Source organism: Leopardus geoffroyi, chromosome B3, assembly GCF_018350155.1.
Source record: "Leopardus geoffroyi isolate Oge1 chromosome B3, O.geoffroyi_Oge1_pat1.0, whole genome shotgun sequence".
NCBI classification, from domain to species: domain Eukaryota; kingdom Metazoa; phylum Chordata; class Mammalia; order Carnivora; family Felidae; genus Leopardus; species Leopardus geoffroyi.
The window spans coordinates 4851638-4878424 of record NC_059337.1 but is presented as its reverse complement, the minus strand read 5'-3'; the positions used below and the strand labels follow the sequence as shown (position 1 = coordinate 4878424).

Below are 26787 nucleotides of genomic sequence, written 5' to 3'. Positions count from 1 at the left end.
GCCACAGGCAGCAGGGGACGGCCACAGCCTCGCCCCGCAGGGATAGAGGCTTCACTGCTGGTCTTCTGAGCCACGGGGCCCAGCTCCTCGTTCATCAAAGAAGTCCTCCCTCCCAATTGCAAAGAAGGGGACGGAGAGAGGCCAGAATCACTCTCAGGCTTGTTCCTCTGCCTGGAAGAGAAAGGTAGCCTTTTAGTACCCATTGCCAGCACACAGGTGGGTGGGGAGGAGAAGAGGGGCCATGCCTGGGGGCAGAGCATCTGATTGGCGGGGAGAGGAAGAAATGGGCCTGGGTCCTGCCCTCCTCCCTTTCCTCAGCCTTCCTCCCCACCACCTTCTTGTTCAGAAGCTGGGGGAGGGAGTGAGATCTGGAAGTCTGCTGTCTTGAACGAGGTTCAGCCCTGTTCCAGATGATTGGTTTCTGGTTAATGGCAAACTGACTGTGTTCTATGTGTCACCAGCAAGAGTTTGTTTCCGACCGTCCAGTAGGGCCGCTTTCTCATCGGTTCTGTTCTTCTGAGCTCAGAAAACACGCTACATTTGCAGTTTCACCTCATTCTTTCAGATCTTGAAACAAGGACAGAGAATGAGGAGAATTCAAGCCAGAACATTTCAGAGGAAGCAGAACTGCCGGGGGCATTATTGGAAAGACCCGAAGTGGATGTTTCCCGGTACCTTGCCTGGAGGAGAGACTGGGAAGGCAAATATGGGGCAGAAAAGCAATGGGAGGTACCCTTAGAAGATGGACGAGGGTCACTCTCCCCTCCAGAAAGAGACGCAGGGAAATTCATAGGTCCTCAGGGAACCTACGTAGGAGAAAAATCCTATCCATGCTGTGAATATGGGGAAAATTTCAGCCAGAGCTCCCACTTAGCTGTCCACCGGTTAGCCCACATCGGAGAAAAGAAACCTTTTAGGTGTGGCCATTGTGGGAAAAGCTTTGGCCGAAGCTCACACCTGGTCTGCCACCAGAGAACCCACACCGGGGAGAAGCCCTACAAATGCCCCGAGTGTGGGAAAGGCTTCAGTGATCATTCTCACCTCACAGCACACCAGAGAATCCACACTGGAGAAAAGCCCTATCAATGTGGAGAGTGCTGGAAAAGCTTCAACCAGAGCTCCAGCCTCCTGATGCACCAGAGAGTCCACACAGGAGAGAAACCCCACAAGTGCAGTGAGTGTGGAAAGAGTTTCACCAATAGCTCGCACTTCAGTGTGCACTGGCGAACGCACACTGGCGAGAAGCCCTACCAGTGCCCTGAGTGCGGGAAGAAGTTCAGTAAGAGTTCCACGCTCACCAGCCACCAGAGGATCCACACAGGAGAGAAGCCCTATGAGTGTCTCGAGTGTGGCAAAAGTTTCAGCGACCGCTCAAACCTCATTACCCACCGGCGAATTCACACTGGAGAGAGGCCCTACAAGTGTGGCGAATGTGGGAAGAGCTTTAATCAGAGCTCAAGTCTCATCATACACCAGAGGACCCACACGGGAGAGAAGCCCTACGAATGCGGTGCCTGTGGGAGGCGATTTAACAACAGTTCGCATTTTAGCGCGCATCGGAGAACCCACGTGGGCGAGAGGCTCTAAATGTCTTTAAGAAGCATCAAACCTAGAAGCACCACAGAATCTGTTCTAAGAAAGGTCTGTATGGTCCTTGATTCTATACCACGACCCCCACAGGAGATGGGAGACCAGGGATTTAGGTCCCAGTTCGGTAGAGGTCATTGTGTTTCTCTCACTGAAAACTCAGCTGGCTTACGGAATACTACTCAGGGCTTGCTTATCCGCGCTATTGAAATGGAAGCTAATTTCCAGGGAATTCTGAGACTCATTCTGAATTGGACTGTACCACCATCACGATAGGTCTCCATTAGGATTCTGTGCCTTAACTTCCACAGCTTGGTACTATGAGGGTGAGACTCTTGTCCCCAAGACCCCCCTTCAAGGACAGAGGAGGTCCGCCCCGTGGTGCTCATGGCATTAACGGTGGCCGGCTCCGCCACAGGGCCGGTAGCGGCTGAGCTCTTTCTTCTCAGCACTGGGCAGCTAGACGGGGATTTATTAACTGAGCACACTTTTCAAGGTCTTCCACGGTTCTCCCTGTGGAGGGTGGGGCCCGCGAACCGTCTCCATTTCTCTACGTGCTTCTTACCCAAGAGGAGAGCACTCTGTCGTGTCATTTGGAGGAGGAAAGGTCAGTGCTCCAGGTCGGCTTTCTAAACCATGACCTACTCTTCCTCTCGACATGTCAGGTTGAGCCATAGGAGACTGGCATCTTTGAGGTATAGAACCAGCAATTAATAGGACTTGACCTAAGCAGACATCTCGCAGGGTAGAACCGCTCCAAATTGCCAGCAGTGCTGCCGGCGAGCCCTACGGTCCATGCGGTGCCCTAAAAATATAACACTGGGTCTAGGAGATCACGAACAGGATGATGAAATGGGGAAAGCCTTTTCCGTTTGCGAGTACGTCCGGAGCAACGACCACAAACCTTGGCAGCGGTTAGGAAGGAGGCCGGGTTGGAGGAGCCGCTGCTCCATCCCCGGCCTCAGGGGAGGCCGCGTGCAGGCGCACAGGTCCTGGAGATCAGGGGTGTCTCTGAGACAGCAGAGCACAGCCCCTGGAGGGACTCTGACACACGCAGCAAATGGTGCTTAGAAACAAATGGAATACGGTTTCTTGCTCTAGTTTGTTTCTCCTTCGTGCATTTGGCTTGAAAATATTTTCCCCCAACCTTCCAGAAACCCACCAGTTATAAAACAAAGCACAGTCTATACATGTCACGGTTTCATATCGTTAGATTTATAGAATACGATTAAGTAAGGAGTCTTTTCTGACGAACATAAAAGAACCTACTCAAGTAAGTGTTGTCCGTCAAAAGCAGCCGTTCTGACGGGCTGTGAACTCTGTTTGTTGTTGCCATTACTGAAAACATTGACTTTTCCTCTGAGAATTATCTTCAGACCACCTTAGAAGGCCTCCTATCGATGTAGTTCTAGCACAGAGTAGTGTCCGGCATGGAAGAAAGGCTTAATAAACACTGGCAGAACGAACAGCGTGTTTATTATCTGGCCCGGTCACCTCTCTTATCTGTGAGACTTGTCTCTGCCCAGTATCTGCTATCTGGAACCAGAAGTCCTTCGAAGGATGTCAGTTTGCTGCCACTGAGGACACTTCGGAGAGCCTGTTTTTGGAGATCGTTTTCAAAGAGGTATCCCAGAAATCTGAGTTCAGAATTTTTTTTATACGGCCAGGAAATAAATCTGATATGTATTCTTTTAAATCATTTTACTCTTTTGAATGAGAAAATCTTTACTTGGGTGGAAATTCACGATAACATAGCTGTGCGTTAGAAAAAGCGTTTGGAAATAACCACATTCCCTTTTGGAAACTTCTGGAATGGAACATGGAGATTCAGATGTAATATCCATTACCATGCCATCTCACATGTACTTTCCCCTTAGCAAGGCAAGGGGAAAACTGAGCTGGAGACTAGATATTCCGTACGGATTTTACAGTCCGTGAAGCACCGGGACACGTGAGATGGCTCTCCTAAGTGATGTTGGCATAGTTCTCAGTGGAAGACTAGAGCACTGAGTCTCACCAGTTGACTATCACGTGGAGAGGTTTCCCATTGAGCCCAACGTAATCTGTACTTTTTACAGTCCCTGGATTTTGATTTGAAACTAGTCATCCATTCCCTTGCTCCAGAATGTTCTGATTTGCCTTTTCGCCTACCTCGGGACGCGGCATGAGCAAAGCTCTGGGGGCTTTAGTTTTTAGCTCACCTCCAGCTCCAGCTCATAATCACGGCTGCAGAGTTTCTGAACCAGGCAAGCAGGGTGGCTTTTGGAAGCTGTTCACTTGGAAATCCCCTCAAGAGAAAAATAATGAAGTGATAGAGGGAAATGCATGAAATTCACCTCTATTATAAGAGATGCAATAGATGACAATCAGATTATGCATTGCAAAATTTTAACTGAAGAGGCGCATAGCAGAAATACCGGTTCTTATTCTCGCGTAGAGAGAGCAAGAAACACAGGAGTTGGGTTTCGGGGCACTAATCCTAGTAGCGGAAGCTGATGCAAGTATATTAACCCATTAAATAAGCGAATTCCAAGCGAATCCTGTGAGTGCGATGGCCAAAGGGTGAGCCGTTTTCATCAAGTGATCACAGACTCAGCCCCAGGGCGGAGAGTCCAAGAGACTCTAACGGCCACAAGCACCAAACCCCGCTGAGGTGCGTGTGACCCCGGCCTCCCCTCTGTTCAGCCCAGGATGCGGGACCCACTCACTGGCTCTGACTGCTCGGCTTGCAGAGAACAACACCCTCTCCCTTTACTTCTCTCCAGGACCCTGGTTCCCCGGGCCTTCTGCACAGCTCCGCCAGTCCTCTAGTGGAAGGCAGAGCGAATCAACACCAGCCCCTGTTCCCTGGTTCCCTGCATATTTGGTGAGGCGGGCCCCACGCTAAGCGCTTTATTGCAGGGTGTCGACCATTTCGGCCACTCCGAGGTGTGGGGAGACGCACAGAGCTGGGACTGCGGCCCTGATCTGTCTGCCTCCGCCACAGGGGGGGGTCTCGATGATCCTGTCGTATCAGTCCCCAGATGCGCACTCCTGGGAGCCACGGCTTCTGTGGGGGTTGGACTGTAACGTCGGCACGTAAGGGAACGATTGTGTGTGCCCAGAATGACTCTTGAGAGTCCCTGCCACAGCCCCTTAGCAAGGACAGCGTCTCTGTCAGGCCTGTGAGATGCTGATGTGCTGAAGGCCCACGGGGGTGGGGGGTAAAACCTGCGGGAAGTAGCGGCGGGACCCCGTCTCCCAAAACCGCTCCGGACAGCTGGTCCCTTTAACTAATGACCGCCCTCCTGTCCAGGCCACATCCCCTCTCTGTGCCCTGTATTCTCATCTGCAAAACTCACTCCTGACCCTGGGGTCCGATGCCCCAAACACCCTACCATCACTTAAAACACATAACTGTAGCTCAGCCCCGGGGCCGGACCCCAACATTGTGAGACGCTGGCCAGAGTACAGGCCGTGACAGTCGTCTAAATATTGAGGGTTCCAAGTCAAGCTAACAGACTGATATTCTTAGCGTCTCCCCTCAACAAGTATACTTCAGTATGACGTGGAACATCAGATTTGTGTGTGCGGGTTTTTTTTTTTTTAAGTTTAAAAAGCAGCTATTTTCAGGATATTCAGAAAAATCTGCAAGTGTCACCACTATCTAATTTTAGAACATGTTCATCACCCCAGGAAAGCCCGTATCCATTAGCAGTCGCCCCCCGTCCCTCCACCCCATGTCCGCTCGCGGCCACTCATCCACTTTCTGTCTCTGCGGATTTGCCTGCGTGAACATTTCACATAAATGGAATCCTACAAAAAGTGGCCTTTTGTGACTGGCTTCTTTCCCTCAGCTTCGTGTTTTCCGGGCTCATCCATGTGGACCAGGTGTGAGTGCTTCACTCCCCTGTCCAGCCTGGAAGCGTCCCGTCGTCTGGATACAGCCCAGGTTTTGTTAGCCCTGCGTCGGCGGGTGGACATTGGCTCGTTGCACCTTTGGCTGTTGGGAATCATGTTGCCGTGAACATTCACGTGCACGTTTTCACGTTTTGTGTGGACGCGTTTCCAATTAGGAGTGGAATCGCCGGGTCCTCTAGTAACTCGATGTTCAACCTTTGGAGAAATTGTGAGACTTACTTTCCAAAGAGGCTGCACCGTTTGACAGTGACACTGGCAGTATGTGAGGGTTCTCATTGCTCCACATCCTCCCCCCAAACTGGGTATAGTTGGTTCTTTTTTTTTTTTTTTTTTAAGATTTTATTTTTAAGTAATCTCTAGACCCAAACGTGGGGCTCGAACTCACAACCCCGAGCTCAAGAGTTGCATGCTCTACCGACGGAGCCAGCCAGGCATCCCTGTTCTGTCTTTTTGATTCTAGCCATCCTGGAGGCTGTGAGGCGATGAAGCCAGGCTTTGAATTTAGAACCGGGGACTCCTGGGGCACCTGGGTAGCTCGGTTGGTTGAGGGCCTGACTTTGGCTCAGGTCATGATCTCCCAGTTCGGGAGTTCAAGCCCCATATCAGGCTCGCTGCTGTCAGCCTGTCAGCGCAAAGCCTGCTTCAGATCCTCTGCCCCCTGTCTCTGCCCCTCCCCGCTTGTGCTCTCCCAAAAAATAAATATGTTAAAAGAAAAAAAAAGAAAGAACTGTGGACTCCTGCAAGGCCCAGGATGGAACCTGGCGGTGTAGGAGGAGCCGCCCCTGCCCCGCCCGCTCTGCGCTGTGAGGCCTCCCCTGCAAGTGTTTAGGTGCCCTGCTCTGTGCATGTGGGCTCTGTCCGTGCTCCTCTCTGTCCGTGCTCCCGCCAGCAGCCGCTCTGGCCACCTCTCAGGCCCAGAGTGCACACGCCGACTGCCTAGCCTGTCCGTGAGAGGATGGAATGGACAAGAGGCCATTCAGACAGGACGTTCTGGGTCCCGGGTTCCCGGAAGATGGCCTGGAGGAGGAACGTGGGATCTGTGGGCGCACTGCCTTGGCCATGCGGACTTCCCGGCCACGGAGAAGGACACAGCTAGAGGAGGGCTGGATGGGGCTGGGCCCTCTAAAGCACTGGGCCCTGGCACCCACATTTAAAAACTGTGGTAAAACAGGGGTGCCTGGCTGGCTCAGTCAGTTAAGTGTCCAACTCTTATTTCAGATCAGGTCACGATCTCATGGTTCCTGGGCTCGAGCCCCACGTCGGGCTCTGCGCTGATAGCCTGGAGGCTGCTTCGGATTCTCTGTCTCCCTCCCTCTCTGCCCCTCCCCTACTCGTGCTGTGTCTCTTTCTCAAAATAAATAAAGAAACATTCAAAAAACTTTTTGGGGGGGGGGCGCCTGGGTGGCAAGCACCTGACTTCGGCTCAGGTCGCGATCTCACAGTTCATGAGTTCAAGCCCTGCATTGGGTGAGTTCGAGCCCCGCTTTGGGTGAGCCCCACTTTTCTCTCTCTTTCCCTCTGCCCGTTCTGGGATTCTCTCTCTCTCTCTCTGCCCCTTGCTCACTTGTGCCCTCTCTCTCTCTCAAAAAATAAAATAAATTAATTTTTAAAACTCAAGTTGAAAAAAAAACCATAGTAGAACATACACAACATTACATTTACCATTTTCCCATGTTTAAGGGTACAATTCAGGGCATCAAAGACATTTGCATTTCTGTGCAATGATCACCACCATCCAAGACCAAAACGTTTTCATCAGCCCAAACTCAAAGTATATCCGTTCACCGCCAACTCCCCATTTCCCCTCCCCCCAGGCCCTGGCAACCACAGTTCTACTTTCTGTCCCCGTGAATTGGCCTGTCAGGTCCCTCATGTTAAGCAGATTCACACATTCGTCCTTCGTGTCCGGCTTCCCTCCTGGCGCCCACTCTGCCCGAGTCCACGGGGTGGTGCTGGGCAGAGGAAACCTAAACCGCCCGCTGACTGGTTATACTTCCCCGAGGAAACGTATCGCAAACGATGAACGAGCATATAAAGACGGGCTGCCGAACAGTCGGGCATCTGTCACACATCCTTGCTCTCCTGGCCTGGAGGAGGCCTACGTCCCTCGGCCAGACAGCCGCGTAGTCCCCGCCCGCATCTGCTCACTCAAAAGCCTCCGGGCTCGGCTCTCCGGCCCGACACGCGGGGCCGTTACTGACTGGCCACAGCCCATTTTCTCAGTCGTATTTCCAACTTGCTTTGCCTCCCAGGCTGGGCCTGTGGCTTTTCTCACTTCTGTCTCTTCCCACGTGGTTCCCTCGGCCTGGAACACCCCACCGTCTCCTTGGCCTGAAGGAAGGATACAACTCAAACATCCTCTTTCCTGATCACACCTGGTCTCTCACCAAGCAGGGGCGGATACTCGGCCCTCTGTGCCCTCAGAACACGCGACTGCTTCCCCCTACACGTGGGTCCTTCAAGTCCCCCGCCAGCGGGGCCAGGTTGGCACATCTCTGTATCTCCTATCCCAGCGGCCAGCGCGGTGCGATGCTCAGTAAACGTGGTGGAGAGGACCGGAACCTGTGGCGTCACCTCCACCTCCCACAGCTGCGGGCACCTGCGAGCCCCGCTGACCGGACCCGTTCATAATAACCGGTCACGGCAACGACACACGGGAGGGACCGTTCATGCCTCCTGCCTTCATGCAAACCTTACTGTGCCCTGTCTCTGTCTCCCTTTCCTTGCCCTCCCTGTCCATCTGTCTCAGGCTGCGGTTTCCTTCTCGCCCCTGCTCTTCTCTGCACAGGTGTCCATGCTCCGGGCCAGGGCTCCTTCCACAGACTCGCACCCTTGTTCCCCCGAGACCCAGCCTCACGCAGGAGCCACAGCGGTCCCGAACTGAATTACTCACCTTAGCTGCAGTGCCATTTGCTGTATTTCTTTGTTTCTCTCCGTTTTGCTGCTTAGTCTTTGTTAGTTCTTGAATTTTTATGAAGCCAAAACAGTTCCCGAACATTCTCTCCCTTCCGTGCTGCTGAATCTCCGCTCTCCTTGCCCAGAGCTGGAGTGGGTCCTGTGCTGTCAGTGTGAAATGACTGGGTATCTGCAGGTCCCTCTAGGGATTCTCTCGGGCATCTTCCTAGAATTGCTGAGAGAACCCCAGGAGTTCCTTCCCGGGGACTGTGTAGGTTCCCACAGGAGCATTCTGGAAACTGGAGGTGAGGACGCGTAGTTGTCCCACAAATCGGAAGCTCAACTGGCATTTGGTGGCCGGGGCCACGCAGACGAAATGCGATTGTCCAGACAGTCGTGACCAACGCACGTGCTGCTGGACGTGCAGGGACTCGGGGTGGCTCACGTACGTGCAGCAAGGGCATCACCTGGGAACCTCCTAGAAGTGCAAATTCTCCAGCCGCACCCCCAAACTTGAGGTGGCTTTATAATGTGGTGACTCGGCCAGGTAGAACCACATCCCCCCAGAATTCCCTTCCCTGTGTTTCCAGGTAGAGCGAGCCACAAGGGTCACTGTGGGATGAGACCTGGAGGAAGTTAAGCGGCTGCCATTTTGTTTTGATGCCTGGGCCGTGGGGCCGGTGCCTTTGCAACTCACCCCGGCGCCTGTCTGCATGCGGCCGCTCTGTCTCCAGCGTCTCCCACTCCTCAGCCACGGGTGGGCTTAGCTCCGTGGTGAAGGGTGCCAGCTCCTCCCGCAGGAGACCCACGTCGTCAACACTGGAGACAGAACTGACCCGCTCCAGGTGGTCCTGGCTCTGCCCTCCTACCCCCACCTTCCCTTCCCAGCTGCCTGCCCGCGGGCCCCAGGCCCAGCTCCCCCAGGTCCGTAAGGTCAGGTCTGTGTACGCGTGCGTGTGAAGTAGCCCCGGCTGGCCTGCCTCTCTCACTAACCCCTGGCTGGTACTCTTACTGGTCACAAACTCCAGGAGCAGAGCCCAGCAACCTGAACCAGGTCTCTAGGTGCTTCTGACATATGTGAAAGTTGGAGAACCAGTGATGGAGGGGAGCCTTTTTTACGTGGGCCTAGACCCTAACTTTTTACATCTACGGGAGGACAGCTTTGCACGGTTTTAATAGATCCGAATTTCCCGGAAACTCGACTCCTATAGAAAACGAGGGGAAATAGGGGCACCTGGGTGGCTCGGTTGGTTAAGCGTCTGACTCTTTTTTTTTCAACGTTTATTTATTTTTGGGACAGAGAGAGACAGAGCATGAACGGGGGAGGGGCAGAGAGAGAGGGAGACACAGAATCGGAAACAGGCTCCAGGCTCTGAGCCATCAGCCCAGAGCCCGACGCGGGGCTCGAACTCACGGACCGCGAGATCGTGACCTGGCTGAAGTCGGACGCTTAACAGACTGCGCCACCCAGGCGCCCCTAGCGTCTGACTCTTGATTGCAGCTCAGATCATGATCTTGCGGCTCGCGGGATCGAGCCGTGCGTCGCACTGACAGCGCGGAGCCTGCTCGGGATTCTCTCTGTTCCTCCCCTGTACGTGCGCACTCCCTCTCTCTCAAAATAAACTTAAAAAATAAATTAGGGAAAATGGGACATTCTTTTGTTCAGAACTTTTCAAGGAGGTTTTCGCCAGTTCCGAAGAGTCACGTCCTCAACTCCTTGGTGCGTGAGTCACAGATACGGCACACACCTGTACTGGTCCGTACTTGGAGCGGTCCTGTTCTCGATGATTTTACACACGTATGAACATTTATGTATTGAAACACATATTCGTTTGTATTCACACTGGTTCTGAAATTGTAAGTAATCATTTTCCCTGTAAAATTTTATTTCAGGGCAGAAAAGGGGTACTCACAGAAGGCATGCTGGGGCTGACAGTGTTGAGGGCCACCGTCTGGTGTTAATGACTGAGCTTGAGCAAGGGTGTCTGTGTGTGCGCATGTCTGTGAGCACACCCGGTTTCTGGGCCATGTGTTGGTATTATACGATTATATATGGTATCATATGATTATAGCACCTTCATAAGAGGAATCGGCTAGTTCTCCAGTTTTTTGTTTTTTAATGAAACTGTCTCTATGTCATGGGAACTTGCTGTTCTTTAGAAGTTTAAAATAATGGGGGCGCCTGGGTGGCTTAGTCAGTTAAGCCTCGGACTTCAGCTCAGGTCATGATCTCATGGTCCACGGGTTTGAGCCCCGCGTCAGGCTCTGTGCTGACAGGTTGGAGCCTGGAGCTGGCTTCGGATTCTCTCTCCCTCTCTCTCTGCCCCTCTCCCACTCATGCTCACTCTCTCAGAAATAAATATTAAAAAAAAATACAGTTTAAAAAAATGTACCCACAAAATTGCCCTACCCCCGACATTCTTTTTGGTGCTACTCCTTGAAGTGTTTTTTTTTTTTTAAACATTTTATTTCTTAAGTGTTTATTTAAACTTAAAAAAAAATTATTTATTGAGAGAGAGAAAGACAGAGTGGGAAAGGGACAGAGAGAATCCCAAGCAGGCTCCGTGCTGTCAGCGTAGAGTCCTATGTGGGGCTTGATCTCATGAGCCGTGAGACCATGACCTACGCCAAGATCAAGAGTTGGACACTTAACCAACTGAGCCACCCGGGCATCCCAGTTTTTCCTTCTTGAGTATTGGGTAATTTCAAATTTTCTACTCAACTAGTAGTTTATAAATATCTATGTTTTTAAGAAAATTAACAGTATCGGGGCACCTGGGTGGCACCGTCGGTCGAGAGTCTGACTTCAGCTCAGGTCATGATCTCATGATTTGTGAGTTCGAGCCCCACATCGGGCTCACCGCTGTTAGCATGGAGCCCACGTTGGGTCCTCTTTCCCCCTCCGTATGCCCCTCCCCCACTTACGCTCTCTCAAAACATGAACATAAAAAAAGAAAATTAACAGTATCTTGAGATTTTCAAATTAACATGTAATTGTACACAGTAGTCTTTTACAGTCTTTGTCCTATTTTCTTTTTTTCCTTTTTCTTGCTTAATTCATAGAGGTTTAGATGTGGTGCCAGCCTTCCGTCTTCAGATCCATCCTGGTTCCGTCCCCTCTGCTTTATGCTGCAGGTGCAGACTCCTGCTGGCTGCCCCTCTGCGCTCCCCTACGGACGAGCTCCTGTCACATCTGGTCCTCTGGTCCTGGGCACAGGCAGGATGCTGGGCGGCGGAAGGGGCGGAGCCAGGGGACTCGGCCTGTCTGTACTTCCTGCGCTCTCCCGTGGTCGCCTCCGCGGTCCCCGCTCCCGCCCCGTGGCTCCAGCCCCCGCCGGCAGGATTACCGCGCTCCCCTCCCCACTGGGAGGCCCGACTGTTCAGCTCTGGTCACCCGTCCCCCGCACCCCTCTGTAACCCTCCATGTAACTTCCTGCTGTGGCTCACGTCGCGGGCCCCACCTTCCCTCGCAGTCGCTTTCAGATGCCTCGTAACTAAATCCCCACGACTGAATTACTCGGTGTGTTTGGCTCTCTGGCTGGACGATGATATGCATTTTATCAGGATTTTTCAGCAAAACAGCTTCTCAATTCATGCATTAACTCTACTATTTTCTAAAATAACTCATTTCTGCTTTTACTTGGTGACATCACATAGGTTAGACAGTGGTACGCTGCAGTATTTGCCAATTTCTGTGGGGTTAAATATTTCCATTTTGGCCATTTTCAAACTACTGATGTGACATAACTGAACAGGGCTGAGAAGAGAACAGAATCAGCTCTCGAGGGGGCATGGGGGAAAGGAGTAGAAGACTTCACAAAATGGTAAAAATGATCACATCTTGAAACTGTGTATTTTAAACTCCAAAATGTAATGTTCCCTCGACTTCACTGTTAAACTGAAAACAAAACAAAACATTTCATTTGAAAATTAGGTTTTTCTCACTTCAAAATAATTCCTAAGTGCTATGAATTGAATTGTGCCCTCAACCCAAATTTCTACGTTGCAATCCTAACCACCAATGTGACTGTATTTGGAGATGAAGCCTTTATTATTTAAAAAAAAAAAAAAAAAATTTTTTTTAACGTTCATTTATTTCTGAGACAGAGAGAGACAGAGCATGAATGGGGGAGGGACAGAGAGAGAGGGAGACACAGAATCCGAAACAGGCTCCAGGCTCTGAGCAGTCAGCACAGAGCCTGACGCGGGGCTTGAACTCACGGACCGCAAGATCACGACCTGAGCCGAAGTCGGATGCTTAACCGACTGAGCCACCCAGGCGCCCCTGGAGATGAAGCCTTTAAAAGATAAATAAGGAGGGGGCACCTGGGTGGCTCAATCAGGTGAGCACGTGACCCTTGGTTTTGACTCAGGTCATGATCTCAAGGTTTGTGAGATCGAGCCCCACGGGGGGCTCTGGGCTGACAGTGCAGAGCCTGCTTGGGATTCTTTCTCTCCCTCTCTGCCCCTCCTGTGTGCATGCTGTCTCAAAAATAAATAATAAACATGAAAAAAACAGGAAAGGTAAATAAAGTTAAATGAGGTCATAATGTTGGGGCCCTAATCTGAAAGGACTGAAGGACTCTTGTCCTTCCAAGAGGAAAGAGACCAGAGCCCTCTCTGCAGGGACACAAAGAGGCCGTGCGAGCACACAGAGATGGCGGCTCCCACAAGCCAAGAGAAGAGGCCTCACGATGAAAGTTGCCGCCACCCGGATCGTGGACGTCCAGCCTCCAGACTGTGAGTACTGAGTTTCTGCTGCTTGAGCCCCCCCGTCTGTGGGGTTCTGTTACAGCGGCCCGAGCTGAGGGATACAAGTATGCCCTCCCCACAGCCAGAAAACCAGAGCCGTGATGGTCACCGTTTGTTCGGGGTGATGAAAGTTCTGGAATTGGATGCGGTGATGCTTGTGCAATGCTGTGGGTGTACTTCATTCTGTGCAATTGTATGCTTCAAACTAAAAAGACCGCAGATTGTTATATGTATTTTACCACAATCATTTCTCCTTTTTATTTTTTGAGAGAGAGAGAGGGAGAGAGAGAGAGCGAGCCCAAGTGAGCAAGGGGCAGAGAGGAGGAGTGGACTGAGGGAGAAGGAGGAGGCTCACCCGAAGCAGGGCTCAAGCTTACCCAACGTGGGGCTCGAACTCACAAACCGTGACATCATGACCCGAGCTGAAGTCATGTGCTTAACTGAGCCACCCAGATGCTCCCCACAATCTTTAGGAGTTGACAATATACCAAACCACTGAATCATACACTTTCAATGGGTGAATTGTATGGTGTGTGAACTGTACATACAGGGTGTGAATTATATGTCAATAAAGCTATTTTCTAAGAACTCAGAGTCCAAACAGTGACTAGTAATCAACTAATTTCAAAAACAAAATGGCTGAAAATTCTTTAACAAGTGGGACAGTGAGAAATTATATGCGATGGGGATGCAGCGGCACTTTAATATCTGCTACGGACCGGACTGCCAAAAAGAAACGTCCCTTGGGCCTACTCCCCTGGGAGGGCGGGGGCTGGTCTGGCAAGGTGCCACCCTGGTGAAGCCTGTGTTCCACGGCGGACCGGGGGGTGGGGGTGGGGTCCCAGCCTCTGCCCGAACTCGGGGGCCGCAGGGGGTACCGGGGACAAGGCCTGTCTCCCCACCCTGGCTCTCAGCATCGTGAGAACTATTTGCCCCCCAATTTTTAAAAAATTTTTTAAATGTTTTATTTATTTTTGGGAGAAAGAGTGCAAGCAGAGGGGGGGCAGAGAGAGGAGAGACACACAATCCGAAGCAGGCTCCAGGCTCTGAGCTGTCGGTACAGAGTCCACCATGGGGCTCAAACCCATGAACCGTGAGATCATGACCTGATCATTGACCTGACGCCCAACCTACTGAGCCACCCAGGCGCCCCTGGGGTTGACTCTTTTTTTTTTTCATGTTTACTGGCCCATATACAATTTGAGTTCTGTAAAAAAGTTCACAAAACTGGTTTACAACATTTGCTGTTGTTTTGGTTCTCACTCTGATACTGTGAATACAGACAGGGAGGAAACACTGCCGTTCTACACGGGGGGTGGGGTGAGGGCGAAACGGTCGCTGCCAAGTGTTTATTGCGCCACGCATCTTGCCAATTATTTTTTAATACGTTACTTCTAACTTTCCCAACAACCCTGGGAGGCGGGTATCACTAAAACTGGGGCTAAGAGAAGCTGGTTAATTAGCCCAAGGCCACTGGGCTGGGAACAGGGACCTGTGGTCACTTGAGTCCTAAGGCAGTACCTTGGCTTTCCGGTGGCTCCTTCTCTTCTTAGAGGCCTGGGCAGGGAGAGGCTGGAGTCAGCAGGCCGCACGGTGGTCCACCCAGTCCCACACGTGCAGAGAGGCGTCGCTTGCTGCCGATAACAAGGTCCTCGGCTTGTGGGGGTGCCAGGTGTGGGTAGTGACCAGTGGCGCAGTATCTGTCTGATTGTCTTCCAGGAAGATGTGACCTCTGTGAGTGAAGACAGGTTCTACTTGGCCCCCCGTTCCGTCCCAAGATGTGGCATCATAGACCTGGACTGTCCCATCAAAACCTGAGGAAGAACAAGAAAAGAGAGGATTGACACTGAAACTCTAAGGTAATTTTTCATTTTTTTGAAAAAAGTTATCTCTATGCCCAACGTGGGGCCTGAACTCACGACTCTGAGATCAAGAGTCGCATGCTCTACTGACTGAATCAGCCAGGCACCCCTAAAGTAAGTTTTAAAGTTTGTTTGTTTGTTTATTTACTTATTTAGAACGTGAGTGTGTGGGAGGGGCAGAGAGAGAGGGGGAGAGACAGAATCCCAAGCAGGCTCCACACGGGCAGTGCTGACTCCAATGTGGGGCTCGAACTCACGAACCATGAGATCTGACCTGAGCAGAAACCAAGAGCCGCTGCTTAACCGACTGAGCCACCCAGGCGCCCCACCCCTAAAGTAATTTTACAGTTTGCTCTGTGGTACTAAAACAGGCTATAGGATGAAAAGTCAAATAACAAGATGCTTAAGGCCAGGGGCGCCTGGCTGGCTCAGTCGGTATGGCATCCAACTCTTTGATCTCAAGGTCATGACTCTGAGTCCCACACTGAGTGGAAATTACTTTAAAAAAAGAAAAGATGCCTGAAGCCAACCGAGGGGCACATATCCTCTGCCCTCAATGTCGGCTCCACAGGGCATGTGATGGTGTATTTCTGTTGTTCATCTATTATGTGCCAGGTGTGAGGCCAATCCTAGACATGAATTCTTTTAATCCTCAGAACTGTATGAAATCGGTACTCTTACTCCCTGGGGAACCGGGGAACTGAGGCCTCAGAGTCTTTTGAGTCTTGCCTCAAATTCCAGTCCTGCCACATGTGAACCCTCTCAGCAGATGGCTTTGCCTCCTGCTTGGTAGGGATATGGAAGGCTTTAGAGAGAAGCAGCCTCCTGTCCCCCATGACTTAGCTCTACCCACACTCACTCCAGCCCACTGTCTACTTGCTACCAAAAAGCCAATTCCTCCACCAAGCTCGGTTCTTTCCTTCTGCTCTTTCTGGATCCTGCCATTATCAACGATCTTTTCTTAATCTCTCGACTATTCTCTCAACCTCTCCCTTCAATGGATCCTTCCCACTGGCTTTCAGAGATGCTCATTAACACCCTTATTTGGCTAGAAACTGCCAGGCCAGACCCAGGAGCCTACGGACCCGGTGGCCTGCTATCATTCGAAAAGCAAGCAGGCTGGGAAGCACTTTGCCATACCCTCAGCTCTTCCTGGAGCCGTCCCGGGGCCACCTTGCTGCCTCGTTCTCTGCAGGCCTCTCGGCCAACGTCGGCTCTGACCTCCCGCCCAGGTAGGAAAGGCCTGCTACCGATGTGGAAGTTTAGTAGCCAGAATGGGGAAGGGCCTGCCACAGAAGCACCTGGAGAGCTGACCTCGAACTTTCAGCTCGGGGCCAGATGTATTACGGGGCTGCGGGCTCCTTCCTGAGCACCATACGGTCCTCTGGAAGAGAGGGATCAAGTAACAGACATGAAAGGATGCCCGGCGGTACCTGAAATGGCCAGGCAGTCGTCCAGGCCTGGAGCCCAGGTCACTCGCAGCAGCTCTGGGGCGGGGCTCGGTGCGGACACAGGGCATCGCCCCGAGCTCACAGGGTGGCAGAGATCCCGGGGATCAAGGAGACAGAGCTGCCCGTCTGAGCCAAGGCTGGCAATGCTGGGCCCAGGGCCCCGGCGTCGGCCCCCAACTTCAGCACACCACCTCCTTGCAGCGGCCCCGGGGCCGGGGCCGGCATTCTCTGACGGCGCCCACTTCTGGCGGATGTCAACGAGCCCCAGCCGGCCCGAGGCACAGCAGAAGGCAAAGGTGTCTGCGTCCAGGACCTGCAGGCTGCTCAGCTCCTCACTGTCGCCGACCCCTGGAAGACACACGGCGACACAGAAAAGCTGCTGGAGTCACAGGAGTCCGGCCGGGCCCGGGCCCCTTCCTCCGGAAGCTTCCCTCTGGCCCCAGGCACCTCGCCACGCTCCGCCCAGCTGGGTCGGTGCCGGTCCCGGGCCTGCCTCCTCCAGCCCCGGTGCGGGAGCCCCTCGAGGCCAGGGCCCGCCTCGCCTCCACCTGGTCTCCCTAGCACCTGGCACACACGGCTGAACTCTCTTCTTCACACGGCTGAGGGGGGCCGCCAGGAGAGGCCGGCGAGGGCCGAGCTGCTGCGGTACCTGAGGAGTACGTGGTCTTCTGAGTTTCCAGATCCACAATCTTCAGACCGCGGAGCCTCGCCCCGTGCAGGACTCCGGGGGCCATTGAAGAGAAGATGGCCACCCTAGGCCAGAGACTCCCCTCCTCCTCCTGCACAGCAATGGTGCTGACAGCTTGAATGACGTCTGGGGGGAAAGGAGGAGAGGCTGAAGCCCGGGACGGTGAGGAAGTCTCCAGACCTCACAAAGTGAGGGCCGGCCAGCAGTCTTCCCTCGTGCCTTTAGGGGGTCAGGGAAGAGAAAGGGAGCTGACAGGTGGCAAGGGAGGACGTGAGACACGAGCACTGTGTTCCGCTCCCGTTTCTGAAACGGTCACAAGTGCTTTCGTCTCTTTCCAATTTGTCCTACACACGGTTCTGCAGAGGGGAGATAATGAACCATAGTAGCCACCTCAGAACCCCAAGAGCAGTTGGGGCTTTTTATAGTTTTGCAAAGAACAAATAAAGATAGAAGAAAGCAGAGAGCACCCTGATGATGTCTTTTACATCGTAGGTGAAAATAACGGTACAGAGGTCACGAACTAATAGTGTTTCTTCAGACGCATGTTCCACGACCTCCAGCGATCTGCTGAAGCCCAACAAGTAATGGTTACAACACGGATGTCGTCTTCAGACATAAACGGGGCGGGAGGGCCCACGACGTTGTGAACAGAAGAGTCGCCGGACCTCAAGTTGAAGGAAATTTCAGTCGTGTTTGTCTCAGCCTGCTTGGTTCTCACCGCCACCTGCTACGGTTGCTGCTTCTCTTAATGGCAGCCATTTTGGACTCGGCTGACAACAATGAGTTTGCTGCACACACTACTTAACGGGGGACGCAGATTTTCCACTTTGTGTTTTCTTGCTCCAAGACAGGCTCATTATTTGGTCTCCGCATTCTCTGAAGAAAACGGAGACCTACCTGTTCTTTAAATTCCGCAGGCTAGGTAAAAGCCAGCATGAGGAAGGGACGGGTAAGAAGGAACGCTGACGTGGCTTGTCAAGCGGGCACATGGCAGCAAGTCCCCCCGAGAGCGTTCCCATCCCAGGGGTGCACGGCCGTGTCCAGGCCGGGCTAGGATGCAGACGGCCCTTGCGCGTTGCTCCTCAAGCCCACGGGCTCCGGGTGGCCTTGCCCCAGACTTATTGAACGTAATCGCTCCTTCCACAGGAGCTACGCAGGCTCGGAGCAGACACAACAGCCGAGCCTCAGGACCAGTGTTGGTCTCCGGGGAGCACCGACGGGGCTGGGATTCAAACCAGCCCCAGGAGAGCCTGCCTGACTCTCCTGGGCCACGTGTGAGCCCCTCTTCCCTTTCCACACCCTCTGAGGAGCCTTGAACAGATTCCCCAGGACCTGCTGCTCAGATGTGACCTGTCCTCTGATGGGGGAGAGGAGGCGGCCACGGGAGAGCCGTCAGAGACCTATCTCGGAGATGGGGTGGGAAACAAGGCTTCGGAGCCTCCTGACTGGAGAATCACTTTATAGCTTTTCAGAAAGAAGTGCGGGCCTCCTCCTCCTCCTCTCTCTAGTCAGTGGCAAAATGCTCTCCTCCAGGGAATCCACACCACATTTGGCAAACCAGCCCCAAACGGGAAAGAGAAATGACCAGAAAATCAAAGCAAAAGACACAGTGAGGCACCTCCAAGAACTTGGCAATAAAAGAAGGCTGTGGCTGGGGATTAACCCAACACAGAGTGGGTCAGAGCAGAGGTAGGCACACTCCTAAGGAGTCAGAATGGCGCCCCCACCGGCAACACTGAGCAAATGGATGAACGGTGATCTAAAGGACGGTGGTGTCCCTGAGAGGGGGCTGTCCAGCCATGGGAACAAAGAAAACACTGGGGTCGGTCCAGGGCAGGAGGGGCCACGCCAGACTGAATATTGAACTTCAGAGTGGATACAGCAGGTGAAATTCAGCTGAGACCTTTCGAAATGTATTCATCCAGCTCAATGGTTTCCCCAGCCCTAGGGAGAGAAGAGGCCTCGGGCGCCCACCAGGGGCACGGACGGCAGTGAGGCCTGGCCAGCAGAGCCTTCTCAAGTTTTATACTTTCTGCCTAAGACAACGTGCAAAAACACAATCTGGAAACTTCTCAGCTGATTCCTCTTGTTACGGTTTCATTTAGCACGCAGTCTTTGATTACATTCCATCTTCTATAGGCAAAGAATAAGGACCTGGAATATTCCACGTTTAGGGATACTCATGGCAGTCTTTTGAGTCTGCTGAGTACGTCTGCCTCTATAAACAGATTATTTAGGACGTGGTAACAATATCAAGTTTTTGAGACAACAAAGCTGTGGGTCAAAACCTGGACCTTGGAACATTCACCTAGGTAATGCTACGCTTTTAGGCTTCTAGGCAAACAGCTGGCCAATCTTCCCTAGGCTCTGGAATATTCTGCTCTAATATCTAGGGGAAGGTAAGTCTTGATCTGATTTCCCATTCCCACATGAATGTCAAAGCAAGCCCCCTTCGGCCAGTAGCTCTCCTGGGCCTGGGGCTTTAGGTCCTATTTGGTACCTGGTACCAAACAGGCGCTTCCACACGGTGAGACTCCTCTCCCACTCATCTCTAAACAACTGCCACCCCACATGGCCTATTTTTAGGCAAAGATAAACAAACAACTAAAAGTTACTGGCATAATTATGGACAGACAGAAAGATCAGTAGAACAGAACTGAGAGTCCAGAAATAAATCCTCGTATTTATGGTTAGGCAACTTCAACAAAGGCATCAAGACAAATCAGCGGAGAAAGGTGAGGCTTTTTGACAAACAGGGAAGAGACAACTGGATATTTCCATGCAAAAAGATGAACTTCGACTGTTACTTCAAGCCATACACCAAAGGGAACACTAAAGAGATCACAGGCTTAAATGCTGGTGCTAAAACAAACTCTGGGAGAAAAAGAAAACAAAGCAGAGGGGACGGTCTGTGGGTTAGGTAAAGATTTCCTGAATAGGACCCTAAGGGTACAGTCCTTAAGAGAAAACACTGACAAACTGGACCTCATTAAAATGTAGACCTCTTATGCTTCAAAACACTCTTAAGAACGTGACAAAACAAGCTACAGACTGGGCGAAAATATTAGCAAAACACGTACTGGGCGAATAATTTGTATGTGGGATGTACAGAGGACTCTTACAACTCAATGAAGACAAAAAAGTAAATCAAAAACTGGGCAAAATATGTGACCAAATATGAGCACCAAGAAAAGAAGAAGCATCTATGTTTTTGCTTTGCTGTTGTATCCCCAGCTGGACACATGCAAAGAGCACAAAGAGGAATTGTTGACTGAACGAGGAGATGTTAGCTACTGCTACAAATAATAGTAACAGTAATTATCATAACTGTTCCCCTTTAGAAAGCTTATTTATTCTGAGACTGAGAGATGTGATAGGGGCAGAGAGAGAGAGAGGGAGACAGAGAATCCCAAGCAGGCTCCGTGCTGCCAGCGCAGAGCTTGACATGGGGCTCAAACTCCTAAACCGTGAGATCACGACCTGAGCTGAAACCAAGAGTTGGACGCTTAACCGACTGAGCCACCCAGGTGCCCCTTTGTTTCTTTCTTTTTTTCAAAGTGATCTCTACGCTCAACGTGGGGCTCAAACTCATCACCCCAAGATCAAGAGTCACAAACTCCACAAACTGAGGCAGCTGGTACCCCCATAAATGTTCCCTTTCATTGACAAATCTGCCTCCAGGAACCAGCTCAAAGCAAAATGGAGGCAAGGACCACATTGCTGCTCAGTAAGTACCCTACCACTTTTTTTCAGAGCCCGTACACCTGTACTGAGATCAATTATTATCATCTAACTATAGTTAGACCCTGACATGGTTCTGAGCAGACCCTGAAGTTAGACTAGACCCATGACCAGGTGTGTTACTATCTTTGTAACTTCCAACAAGTTAGCTTCTCTGGGACAGACTCTGTTCTCAGACTTCTGAGAATATAATGATATCATGCATGGAAAGTACTTGGTACAGTGCCTGGAGTATAATACGCTTATTAATATTACTGTCACCTTGTACAGATTATTGGTTAACTTGAGCAAGTATCTATTAAACGTACAGTGAAACCAGAACGTCAAAAGGCCGGGGACAGCATGCCATCTCAGCCTGCTGGGGGTGGGGGAAAAAAACAACAACTGTCTCATGAAGATCTGAATAGGCATTTCACCAAAGAAGATATATGAATGGCTGATAAGCCCATGAAAAGATGCTCAATATTATTAGTCATTAAAAAGATGTAAATGAAAGCCACAAGCAGAAACAATTTCACGCTCAATAGGATGGCTTTAACAAAAAAGACAAAAACAGATGTTAATGAGGACATGGAAAAATAGAAACCCTCACACACTGTCGGGGGGAATGTAAACAATGAAGCCATTGTGGAAAACAGTTTGGAAGTTCCTTTAAAAAATCAAACATAAATTTACCACCTGACCCAGCAATTCCACTCCTGTCTATCCAAGGGAAATGAAAACTTATGTCCACACGGAGACCCGTAGATGAACGTTCTTGGCGGCATTCTTCATAATAGCCAAAAATCAGATCCATCAACTGGCGAAGGCTGGCCCAATAGAATAGATCCATGCAGTGGAATACTATTCGGCCACAAAAAGGAACCACTGATTCACAATGTATCACTGCTGTTCGTCCTGACAGTGTCTGGGGCACCAGGTGCCACCAGGTGTGACACGGAAGACCTCAAGGCACTGTGCGAAGCGAAAGAGGCTACATACAACAGACTGCATACTGTACGATTCCACTGACAGGACATGTTCAGAAAAGGCGAACCAACTATAGAGACAGGAAGTAGGTTAGTGGTTGCCTGGGGCAGGTGTGGGCATGGGGATTAGCAGTAAATGGCACAAGACATGTTACTGGGGTTATGAAAATGTCCTAAAACTGATTTATAGTGATGGCTGCACAACTCTTTTTTTTTTTTTTTTTTTAATTTTTTTTTCAACGTTTATTTATTTTTGGGACAGAGAGAGACAGAGCATGAACGGGGGAGGGGCAGAGAGAGAGGGAGACACAGAATCGGAAACAGGCTCCAGGCTCTGAGCCATCAGCCCAGAGCCTGACGCGGGGCTCGAACTCACGGACCGCGAGATCGTGACCTGGCTGAAGTCGGACGCTTAACCGACTGCGCCACCCAGGCGCCCCCACAACTCTTAAATGTACTACAAATCACAGAACCGTCCACTTATAACGTGTGAATTTCAATAAAACTGTAAAAAAGTCATCATTGGTACAAGGAAACGATACAAACTGGCAGCTACAACATTAGACAAGTGACAAGTGACAAACAATGAGGGAAAAGCCCTCTGAGTCAGCGACTTCAAAAAGCAAATGAGCACAAGAGCGGCCGTTCTGTACCAGTGAAACTTGGGGAGAAGCCAACAGCTGCCAGCCAGTTTCTGGGAAGCGTCTAAGCGAGGCGGCGTGGGGACCGGGGACAGAGGGTCACACAAGCAAAGGGCTGGTTCCAACAGTGGTCCTGAGCCCCCGAGGCACGTCTCCATTCTGGCCGACGGTGGGAGGATGGAAGGGGCTGGATCAGGGCTGCAAGCTCTTGGCACCTCCCGGATGGGAACCCACAGACCCACTGCCGGAAGGAGCCCTATTCCGCGTGAGGGAACGGGATCAGCACTTCCAGCTCCTTTTCCTGTTCCCGCCAGGGAGCAGAGTGACCTAAGAGGGAGACTGGTCAGCCCCGCCTCGCCTCCTGCTCGCTCCTTAAGTTTCCATGGCCACGAAGAAAGGGGACCTCTTTGCCCCCGCCACCCCCTCCTGCAAGAGGCGAGCTCACCTGAGCGGCCCCAGCTCTGCCCTCGCAGCCCCCCCTGCTGGGGGGAGAGGCGCCGCCTCACTAGGTGCTCTGCTCACGACTGGGTCGGCAAACTCAGTTCCTGGAGCGAGCTACAGGAAGCTCCATTTGGGAGCTGTAAGCCGGACTCCGGTAGCTAATGCATCTTTGCCCATGACCCAGTAGATACTGCATTTTCATTCCCGCCTGGCTCCGAGAATGCTTTTTTTCTTTTTTAGCGTTTATTTATTTTTGATAGAACGCAAGCGGGGCAGGGGCAGAGAGAGGCAGATGGAGGACCTGAGGCACGCTGTCAGCACAGAGCCTGACGCGGGGCTCAAACTCACGAACTGTGAGATCATGGGCCGAAGCTGGGTGCTCAACCGACTGAACCGCCCAGGCTCCCCTGAGGCTCTTCTTAACTGGCTTACATGGGGGGCAGGGGTGTAGGAGTATCAGGCTTTCTTCCAGCCCAGCCCCCACCACGTCAAATTCACTCACCACTGTCCTCTGTCACCTGCCACACATGCAGGTGACAACCTGGAAGACCACTGGTTACCAGCAACCTGTTCAAACCAGACAGGAAGTATCAGTCCAGACGGTGGGGCGCAACCCCGCCCACCTCCCCACCCCCCACACGCACCCTCAGCTTGGGATCCCTACATTCCCCACACCGGGAGAGCTCCCTGCAGGAAGGGGTCATCAAGACCAGTCACCCCCATGTAACAGATGAGGGACAGCCCCAGAGCTCACGGGAGTCACGGGACTGAGCCCAGGCTTCTACGTGGCCTGGTGGGTCCTCACAGGACACCAGCACGGAGCCGGGACATGCAGCCCTGAGCCAGAGACTCTCCGCCCCCGCCGACTGGGGCTATTAGTCCCCGCTACCCAGCACCAGCTCTTTGACAAACTGCACTCCCTGGAACAGCTCTGGTGCTCTGTGGGGAACATTCGTCCCCAGGTCTGCGAGGGACATGAAGCTACGGGAACAATGGTTTTTTAATATTGTGAATCCGGATGTGTGGGCGCGCCTGTGTGCTGAGAGGGTAGGGGCAGAGGTGGCGATCCAGAGGCAGGACGCCCCGGACGTTTCTAGCCGCTCCACCCCAAATGGAAGGGCTGGGTCACGGAGCTGACCGTACCTTGTGTCCAGCACATGCTTCAGATCAAAGACAGACGTGTCTGAAAATCCTCCATGGCGTACCTTGAAATCTCTTTCTGGGAATAGGCCCTGAAATGCAAAGGGGTGGCTGGTCAGAGAGCCTGCTTTCCCAAGGAACGTTTCAGACGAACTCTGGGTGGGGGGGGGGGAACAGAGAGAGAGAGAGAGAAAGAGAGATAAAGAGAGAGAGAATCCCCAGCAGGCTCTGTGCTGGCAGTCCAACTCAGGGCTCAAACCCACAAACCATGAGATCGTGACCTGAGCCAGTGGGGCACCTTAGCCACCAGAGCCACCCAGGCGCCCCGGTTCTTCTAACGATAAAAATGCAACAGCCACCAATTGTCCAGTGTTCACTGTGTCAGGCACCATGTTTAGTGCTTTTTCTACATTATCACATCGAATTCTTACAACCACCCCGTCACGTAGGTTCTTATAATCACTCCGATTCGAAAATGACAACACTTGGGCACAGGGCACTTGAGCAACTTTTCTAAGGTCACACAGGGATTACGCTGTGAATCTGCACCCAAGTCTGTCTGACCAAAGTTCATGCTCTCGGCCACCAGACGCCACTATCTCCACTATCTCCACGTGAGCAACCGGAAGCAGAGGGAAGGGAGGTGGCCACAAGCAAAAGAAGCCAGGGGTGAGGTAGGAGGTAAATAAGGCCTCTCATCAAGGCTCAGGATGGGTGAGGGAGCTCCCGGCTCAAGCTTGAGTGGTGGGGATGGGGGGGGGGGGGTGCATCAAGAGCACTAGGCAGGAAGCTTCCCCCCAGGGAAACAAAGGTCAGGCTGCCCTATGAGATGGGTCTGAGAGACTCCACAGCAACCCTGGGCAGCTACCACCTCTTTTCTTCTTCACATGTTCTCTTCTCTTTGCTTCTGAAACACTGACCTTTTCTGACACCCCTCCTACTTCGAGGACTATTATTCCTTCTGAGTAGGCGTCGTGGGTTCATCTTCCTCTAACCGTTCCTTACGTGTATTCCCTGAAGTTTTATCTTTGGACATCTTCTGCTTTTATTCCTGAGACACTACAGTCATCCTAGGTGATCTCAACCATTCTAAGGGCTTCCACCACCCTCTATACCCTAATGGCTCTCTAGATCTATTTTTAAAAAAAAGAAAATTTTTTTTCATGTTTATTTTTGAATGTGTGAGCAGGGGAGGGGCAGGGAGAGTGGGAGACAGAATTGGAAGCAGGCTCCATGCTGTCAGTGCAAAGCCCGATGTGGGGCCCAAACCCACGAACTGTGAGATCATGACCCGAGCCGAAGTCACACTGCCAACTGACTGAGCCACCCAGGTGCCCCTGGATCTCTTTTTGATGACGTTAAACTGCCCTCTTCCTCTGGGAGCCCCCATAAATTTCAGACATTCTGTAGCACTCCTCTCTGTGGGTACTTGCCTCCCTCTATTAGACTAGAAGGGGAGAACCAGTGTTTGTCCCTCTCTCTTTCTGGTGTCCAGGGCAATACCTGGTAGACAACAGGAACTCCCTAAAGGTTTAACAAAAGGAGACACACATGCTCAGCATTTATATTTCTAGTTACCTGGTTTTCTTTTACAGAAAGTCTGAGAGGTAATAACAGATGAAGAATCTCATTTTTTTTCAGGCTTTCATAGCCAGCAACACAGACTCCTGGAAAAAGAAGAAGGAGCTGTGACAAACTGCTAGGAAGATTCTGGACCACGGCTGGGGTCTAGAAATTCCGGCAAATCCCCCAAAGCAAAGACAAATTCCTCTGCCATTGGTATGCAGCCTTGTACTGGGGAATGGAAGAAACTTAGACCTTAATAAGAGGAATATAAGCGCTGACGGAGTGTGAACATTGCTACGAGACCAAGAAGAGGCCTCAGATTCCCAGAAGTGTGGGTTGGGTCCCTCTGGGCTGAGCTTCAGAGTCCCAGCCTGAGAAGGAAGATTCCATCTCCTTCAGGGCCAGGTAGGGCACATCACCTTTGTCATCAATCCATTCAAGGACACGTGTGGCTTCGGAAAGGTCGAATGCATGGAAATCTTGGTACCTGCATGATAAAGACACAATGTCACATGGTGCGCACCACTCTACAGCTGTTCAAGAACTCTGAGAGGGCGGTGTGATCCGGTGGGTAAGGGACCCAGGCTCTGGAGTGAGGCAGACCTGGGAGCAGGTCTTGTTGCACATTTTAACCCCCGTGTGACTGGGCCCAGGCCAGTCACAATATCCCTGAGCCTCGGTCCTCATCTATAAAATGGGATTCCCAGAGTACCCAGACTTCCTTCCCAAGGTTGATGTGAGGAAGCAGAGAGACAGATAATCTGTTCACAGATCCACTCCGGCTGGCGCAAAATAATTGGTGGCTCGTGTGATTAATTCTCCTCCGCAAGCACTGCTTTTCCTAGTACCCCACACAACGGCGCACATAGGCGGGCGCTGCTTCCTAGACGCGGGAGCCGACTTCCAGGCGGAGTCCTCGGTGTCTGCCCCCCCCCCACCCCAGGGTTCCTCACGCGCTCCAGCCCGCACCCGTCCCCCCGCGCGGCCAGCTGCAGGCCCGGGTCCCACGTCCCAGGCCCACAGGATTTACAAGCGCAAGGATTCCACCAGCCAGTCCTCCGCTGACTCCATGGCAACGCCGCTTCCCCTACCCCACTTCCGCCTCTGAGAACCTTCCCAGGCAGGCGCGAACCTCTCGCGAGAAGTGGGCGCGGC

The 26787-nt window shown here is 52.0% G+C and overlaps 2 protein-coding genes across 7 annotated transcripts in view; one reads left to right on the top strand and one right to left on the bottom strand.

Annotated features, from left to right (window-relative positions):
• LOC123582462 (zinc finger and SCAN domain-containing protein 29-like) overlaps positions 1 to 3286 on the top strand; it is an 11139-nt gene extending 7853 nt beyond the window's left edge. For both annotated transcript variants that reach the window (XM_045448661.1, XM_045448662.1), the window contains exon 8: positions 566 to 3286. In XM_045448661.1, the coding sequence (XP_045304617.1) occupies positions 566 to 1587 (1022 nt within the window). In that variant the 3' untranslated portion in view covers positions 1588 to 3286. The remainder of the gene's footprint in view (positions 1 to 565) is intronic.
• The window catches only part of WDR73 (WD repeat domain 73), a 27985-nt gene extending 1198 nt beyond the window's left edge, over positions 1 to 26787 (bottom strand). Inside the window, exons 1-9 of one of the 5 annotated variants that reach the window (XR_006704388.1) lie at positions 26663 to 26787; positions 26052 to 26119; positions 25645 to 25733; positions 24070 to 24158; positions 23429 to 23493; positions 17097 to 17261; positions 16430 to 16795; positions 14656 to 14948; positions 11352 to 12280 (exon numbers count right to left, since the gene is read on the bottom strand). Coding sequence is in view for 1 of the 5 variants with exons in the window: in XM_045448666.1 (XP_045304622.1) it covers positions 14713 to 14948; positions 16430 to 16795; positions 17097 to 17261; positions 23429 to 23493; positions 24070 to 24158; positions 25645 to 25733; positions 26052 to 26119; positions 26663 to 26703 (1119 nt within the window). In the remaining 4 variants the exon portion in view is untranslated. Of the gene's footprint in view, positions 1 to 11351; positions 12281 to 12921; positions 13340 to 14362; positions 14949 to 16429; positions 16796 to 17096; positions 17262 to 23428; positions 23494 to 24069; positions 24159 to 25644; positions 25734 to 26051; positions 26120 to 26662 lie in introns of those variants that run through there. The other 4 variants (XR_006704390.1, XR_006704389.1, XR_006704391.1 and 1 more) reach the window with 4 other exon arrangements.